The sequence below is a fragment of the Galeopterus variegatus genome, unplaced genomic scaffold (assembly GCF_000696425.1).
Source record: "Galeopterus variegatus unplaced genomic scaffold, G_variegatus-3.0.2 Scaffold4568, whole genome shotgun sequence".
Classification (NCBI taxonomy): domain Eukaryota; kingdom Metazoa; phylum Chordata; class Mammalia; order Dermoptera; family Cynocephalidae; genus Galeopterus; species Galeopterus variegatus.
Genome location: NW_007730679.1, coordinates 26,024 through 33,218, shown reverse-complemented (window position 1 = coordinate 33,218; position 7,195 = coordinate 26,024). Strand labels below are relative to the sequence as shown.

General features: G+C 37.6%; 1 protein-coding gene across 1 annotated transcript in view; it reads left to right on the top strand.

Moving 5' to 3' along the window:
* The window catches only part of LOC103603350 (cytoplasmic aconitate hydratase), a 57,900-nt gene that overhangs the window by 26,573 nt on the left and 24,132 nt on the right, over positions 1 to 7,195 (top strand). The window contains exons 4-5 of the mRNA XM_008587843.1: positions 468 to 636; positions 1,695 to 1,832. Coding sequence (XP_008586065.1) covers positions 468 to 636; positions 1,695 to 1,832 — 307 coding nt within the window. The remainder of the gene's footprint in view (positions 1 to 467; positions 637 to 1,694; positions 1,833 to 7,195) is intronic.

Sequence of the window (7,195 nt, the reverse complement as noted above, 5' to 3'; positions counted from 1 at the left end):
ATATTATTTGCTAACATATAATACAGTAAAAATCTGGACTGATGGTGAGATGTGATGACTTACGGAAAACTTTGTTATTGGAATCGAAGGCAAGGCAACCATTTAGAATGAAAGAGTAAACTAATGTTTTACTTTTGCCTAGCCTGTGGGTATTTCCTATTACTGAATATCTCTTAAACCCATTCAAGATCCATATCTTTTGGTAGAATAGTCTGATGCCTCATATCAAGTTTACCTAGAGAGTGGCTTTAAAGAAGGTTCTTATTATAGGATGTCTCATGGTCTTTATTTGTTTTGTTGTGCTTACTCTCTTATTCTAGGACGCTTACCGTTTTCCATCAGAGTTCTCCTGGAGGAGTCTGATGCCTCATATCAAGTTTACCTAGAGAGTGGCTTTAAAGAAGGTTCTTATTATAGGGTGTCTCATGGTCTTTATTTGTTTTGTTGTGCTTACTCTCTTATTCTAGGACGCTTACCGTTTTCCATCAGAGTTCTCCTGGAGGCAGCCATTCGGAACTGTGATGAATTTTTGGTGAAGAAAAATGACATTGAAAATATCCTAAATTGGAAGGTCATGCAGCATGAGAACATAGAGGTGCCATTTAAGCCTGCCCGTGTCATCCTGCAGGACTTTACGTGAGCCTAATGCTACCTGACTCTCTTCTTCTCTGCCTGTCTTTCAGCCTTTCAAGAAAAAAATTTTTTAGCAAACAAAAAAAACCACTGCAGTGACTATAATTTATCACCCAATATTAAGACATGTTTGAAAGAAAAAAGGGGCTATTATTCCTGGCAGCAGGAATAAACTGGGATTGTATAAGGCAAACCAGGATGTGTAGTCACCCCACCTTTTCCAGTGGCAAGGATCAATGCCTCAAAGACCCTAGTCCTGAGTATCCTAGGGAAAGGCGGAAGGAATAGCCCAGAGCAGAGATGTCTTGGAATCTTTTCCCCTTCTCGTCCTGTCGCCCAGGATACCAGGTTTCAAACAGCTATGCTTGAAACATGATGTGCTGTCTGCTGAGGGGAGACAGGTAGCTCACAAGGCCTGACCGATGCTGTGTAAGCCTCAGCTCACATCCTGCTCTTCTTAAGACTCCTTGCTCCTCATCACAGCCTCTTTTTTGAGACACTATCTTTCCATTTTTAAATCATGTTATTTTATTTCTTCTAGAGACCCAATTTCTTTTTCCTAGAGGAAGATCACCCAAATTTTATACTTTTTAGATAATAAGAAGGAAGGATCCACGTAACATAAATTTGATTCATAGCCTACTTTTCTGAATTATAACCATTCCTTTAAATTTGGTCTGAAGTTAATGTGTGATCTCTATGTCTTCTTCAGGTCTTTGTCAACCCTCCATGTGAATGGGAGGCAGTCATGGCAGTAGAAGGTTCAGAGTTTTTAAGTACCAGCTTTCCCATAGTTTCTCTGTTTAGACCATAGTTGTCATTAAATTTAATACAGTGATAAAATTGTATATAGAGATACTACTCAGTCACGGTACTTATTACCTATATGATTTCTGCTCAAGGAAATACGCTTAGAAGCTTTCACTTTTGTAAGTCAACCACGGTTAGCTCCTCTGAAGAGTTAGTCCCTTATGAATATTATCAATGGAAGCAAAAGCTGAGAAATCCAATTACACGTGTTTACAATTACACATGTTCTGCTTAATTCTCTTTTTTCTTAGGGGTGTGCCAACTGTGGTTGACTTTGCTGCAATGCGTGATGCTGTGAAAAAGTTAGGAGGAGATCCAGAGAAAATAAACCCTATCTGTCCTGCTGACCTTGTAATTGATCATTCCATCCAGGTTGATTTCAACAGAAGGTGAGATATTAAGATATGAATACCCGAGTGTTCTGCTTTGTGCAAAATCTTTGGAATACATGTCTTTTTTATGTGTATGTGTGGTTAAATTAAAATATATGTGTGTTTAAGAGATATCTTCAGGAAAACTCAAACTTAATGCAGATATTCCAGTGAAGATTTCTGGGGGGTGGTTGGGGGATATTTTTTAAATCTTCTTTTCAGTGCATGTTTACTTCTTGGGTGGGTGAAAAAAAAATTAAAATCTGGGTGAAAAGATACACACATGGAGTTCTGCAGTGAGAGCTTCTCGATACAGGTATACGTTTGACTTTAAAAGAGTTTGGGATTTTTCATCCACTGGATCCTTATTCCTTTTTTGATCCCAAGCTATCACTGCCTCTCTGTGGGCTTTTATAATGCCTATCTATCCCTTTCTTTTCTTCTTCTATTATTTAGGATATCCTCTCCTCTATTCCTGTGAAAATCCTACCTGTCCTTCAAGGCCAGCTTAAATTCTTTTCTATTAGGAATTCCTTACTCTCCAGCCTACATCAAGCTACAACAAAGCTTCCCTTTTCTTCAGTTTGCTAGAAGACTTAGAAAATATGAGTCTGTAAGTGTCAAATGTCTTGATGAGAAAGATCTTTCTAAATTTAGAAGCAATAAATGAAACAAAAAAAGGAAAAAAATCTATAGATGTAGTGACTTCAAAGTTAAGAAGAAATAACTTGAAAAATATTTGCAACAAATAAGACAAAGGATTAATATCTTTAATATAAAGAGTGTGTGTAATTCTCTTAGAAAAATAGTAAGACCCAGCAGATAAATGGGTAAAGGAAAGTGAACAATTCACAATAAAAGGAAATGCAAATGGTAGTAAACAGTATATAAAGCCTTTTCAATCTTACAAGTAATAAAGAAGTAAAATAAATATGTGAGATATAATTTTCTCTTATCAATATAATTAAGATTAGAAAATAAACATTAATTATAAAGGTATCATGAGGGAGACACTTTTATACACTGCTGATATTACTGTAAATTAGAAATCATGAAAACAATATCTATGAAGACCTTAGAAATTTCTGTGTCCTTTGTTTTGGAATTTCTACTTCTAAGCATACCTTTAATAGATCACTGAAGTTCAGAAAAAGCTTAATGGCCAATAATGTTTATTAAAGTATTATTTGTAAATAGAAATCTAGAAACATTCTATATGTCCAACAAAGGAGAAAGACTTTTAAATTATGGTATATCCCTAAGTGAATTATTAGGTAACCTTTACAGTTAGGGTTATAAAGTGCTTAATAACACTCAGAACATGCTCATGATATAGTTCAATAAATGAGATACTAAACTGTGTGTGTAGAGTGATCTCAGCTAGATGAAAAGTTTTGCAGGGATTAAAAGATTGAAAAGAGGTGCCAAACTGCTAAGCAGTTATCTCGGTTGTTGTATTTGGTCTTTATTTATTTTTGCAATAAGAAGCTATTATTTTTGTGATTTAAAAAAGTCATTTAAGAATATGAAACAAACCACTCAGAGGAAAACAAAAACAAAAACAAAAACATCTTTGTTTGCTTCCTTGAGGATTTAAGTGGGTTCCAGGGATGGCTAGTTAGTTCAGTTGGTTAGAGCGTGGTACTGATAACACCAAGGTCCAGTGTTTGATCCCTGTACCAACCAGCTGCCGAAAAAAAGAATTAAATGCATTCCATACACCCTCAAAAGAAATTTAGAAAATGGTCATCTGCAAATTAATATTGCCAGTATCTAAGCCAGATAAATTCATGATAAAGAGAAATCTGCTTTGTTCTCTGAATTGACAGTTCTTGGAACAGACTGGAATACTTTGCCAATGCTTCACTTTCTTTGGACTCTGAAAGCATCCTTAGGCAATGTGTCTGATAAAGAGAAATCTGCTTTGTTCTCTGAATTGACAGTTCTTGGAACAGACTGGAATACTTGCCAATGCTTCACTTTCTTTGGACTCTGAAAGCATCCTTAGGCAATGTGTCTTTTTTTTTCTTCTTTAAACCATGTGAACTCAATTTAATGTTTTGGTTTCAAAGGGAAGAGTTAAAAATATATGTGTAAAATGTTGGATATTTGACAATAAGGATGTTTCCTGAAGTCCCACTTCAGAAGTTGTAAAAATAGCCTCAGAAAATCACGGCCAACTGCATCTTTCTTGGAGACTCTCATTGATGTTGATGGGTTTACCTTCATTTCACTGGCCTGGAAGGTGATAGTACTGGTGGAGACAGAATTGTAATTGTTTTCATGACTAAAGTCTATCGACTCAGAATTCAAAGAGCTCATGGCTATTAATGCATCTCTGCATCTGGGTCATCACCAAGTTCACTGTGATTTTTTTTTTCCTTTAGACCTTGACTTCCCTTAACTTTGCTTTCAATTTTTTATGGACCTTTTTCATTTACANTGATAAAGAGAAATCTGCTTTGTTCTCTGAATTGACAGTTCTTGGAACAGACTGGAATACTTGCCAATGCTTCACTTTCTTTGGACTCTGAAAGCATCCTTAGGCAATGTGTCTTTTTTTTTTCTTCTTTAAACCATGTGAACTCAATTTAATGTTTTGGTTTCAAAGGGAAGAGTTAAAAATATATGTGTAAAATGTTGGATATTTGACAATAAGGATGTTTCCTGAAGTCCCACTTCAGAAGTTGTAAAAATAGCCTCAGAAAATCACGGCCAACTGCATCTTTCTTGGAGACTCTCATTGATGTTGATGGGTTTACCTTCATTTCACTGGCCTGGAAGGTGATAGTACTGGTGGAGACAGAATTGTAATTGTTTTCATGACTAAAGTCTATCGACTCAGAATTCAAAGAGCTCATGGCTATTAATGCATCTCTGCATCTGGGTCATCACCAAGTTCACTGTGATTTTTTTTTTCCTTTAGACCTTGACTTCCCTTAACTTTGCTTTCAATTTTTTATGGACCTTTTTCATTTACACTGTAGTTCTGAAAACATTATTATGAAAACAGCAAAATTCAGTGGTAAACTTTGACCTAGATTGATATCCAAATCTAGTGTTCACACACACAGGGTGCTTCAAAAAGTTCATGAAAAAATAAAAGATAATAAAAATCTTTCTATGAATTTTTGGAGTACCCTCATGTATAATTAGAGAGAATCTTTCTGTTAAAAGTGTTTTTGATGGTGTTTTTTGTTTTTATTTCTTGAATTTTGGTTTTGCAATTTGACCTCCTGGTCTCTTGCCTTATTTTTGTAAGGATTTAATTGTGATATGTCTCAACCCGTGTGGAACTGTGTGCTGTGGGCTTATTTCCAGCTCCATTTCCAGAAATGAGCTAGAAAAACTGGGCAAGGGGTGATAGAGTGGAAATTTCTCAGTTAAATATGTCTAAGTTCTTTGCCTAGTTTGAATAATACTAATTGGCCTTACTCTATATTTAGGAATTAAGGATCTAACTAACACATTATTGTAAAGTTACACTAACTTATCTCAGAAATAACCCGCCCCCCCCCCGAAGAGTTTCATAACAATTTCTGATGAGATTTCATGACAATGAAACTATCTCCTCTATAAATACTGTTTGTGATCTTCTGGAGCACCATTAGATGTAATTCTTAGAAACTTTGAACTACGTCCAAATATGAATTCCAATTAAGTAACTAAGGAGAAATTTCTTCTTTAGTCTGTGAGGCCATCCACATTCTTATTAAAAGAGATCTTATTAAAAGCTCACTAGATTGGGCTAATTTAGGAAAGTTTTGAGTGGTAGAAAAATGTGAATTCTAGGTCTGTTTATTGATTTCAGTAACTAGAATGAGGCTAACTGAGCCAAGATTAGCATAATGAATATTTGTTTTCATGAGGAAATAGGTTTTTACCTGGAATTACTGTATCCTAAAACAGCCTAAGCACTTCTGGCGTCTGCTTGTCCTGTGAATATGTTGTTTCCATCAAACCGATGTCCCCAGCGTTTTCTGCGGTAAATATTCCTCTTCAACCCTGCTTGTGCTGTGAGAAGCTCTGATGTCCTCCTGGTGCTGGAGGGAAGAGGACGAGGATAATGACTAGAAGCCCTGAAGTGCTGAAGTGCAGCAGAGGAGATGGGGGCACGAGGGGCATGGGCCACATGTGGTTAAGAGTCTCACGTCTACTGGAGCAAACCATGGTCGGAGATGTCTTCTTCTTTTTTTAATTAAGTCAGTTAACAGACCTAGTGTGTGCCAGTTTTTATTCAAGAATCAGGTTAGTTTAGAAGAGGAGAGAGGTTAATGAACACACAACTTTAATGCAATTGGTAAGTAGTCACCACAAGAAGGGGCAAAGCAGAGGATCAGACTTGGGAATCAGAGGGTCCTCCAAGGAGTGTCACTTGATCTGATCCTGAAGCATGTTTACCAGGGAAAGAAGAGCTGGACAAGGCATTCTAAGAGAATAGAGTGTGCCAAAGGCATGAGAAAAAGTAGGGTTTGGGGAAGAGTACGAGGGCTACAGCATGGCTGAGCTGAGAGTCTGGACTGGAGGATAAGAGAGGGCTTATAAAGAAGGTCAGATTGAAGGCCTTCATTTTTTAAGACCAGGAATTTGTACTTTGTTAGAAAAGGGGAAGCCATTGGCAGATTCAAGTTGATGCACAGTGATATGTATTTTGGAAACGCATTCTGGTGACAGTGCAAAGGTAGGTTGAATGGACTGACAAAGAAACTGGTCGGCTACTTTTGGAATAAACACTTTGATAGCTGTAGGTACTAAGTGGTAGGAGAGGAGATCATTAGAAGAGATGTGGATGGACAGGAAAGAGGAAGAGATTTGGGAAAGAAGGCCAAGCATTAGGGTTATGACCTGTTGAGTCTGTGCTGCCCGAGGTATTCCTTATGCAGATGCCCAAGACACAGTGGAAACATGAATCTGGACCTGAAGAGGCAGGTGGGAACTGGGGGGATGGAGCCCTCAGCGTGCCAGTGAGAAGGTGACATGAGTACCTTGAGGAGCAGCTGTGTCTCCTCTGGAGCATTTGCTGACTTGGGCGTCTGCACTGGTATCCCACCTTGATCTGCTCTACCAGGGTCTCCCTTCTCTGTTTCTTCCTTTTGCCTTTCTCTAACGTGCACACATTCACAGACATTTATTCTCTCAGGCAGGGATCAGCACTCTTTTTCTGTAAAGGATTGGTAGTAAATATTTTAGGGTTTGCTGGCCATCTACTATCTCTGTCACATATTCTCCCCCATCCCCTTCACCACTGCCAGCCTTCAAAAATCTAGAAATCATTCTTTGCTCAAGCATATACAGGCATTGGTTCAGATTTGGCCCACAAGCTATAGTTTGTAGAACCCTGCTCTAAGGCAGTCTTGGGAGTTGATCCCATTAAAGTAAAT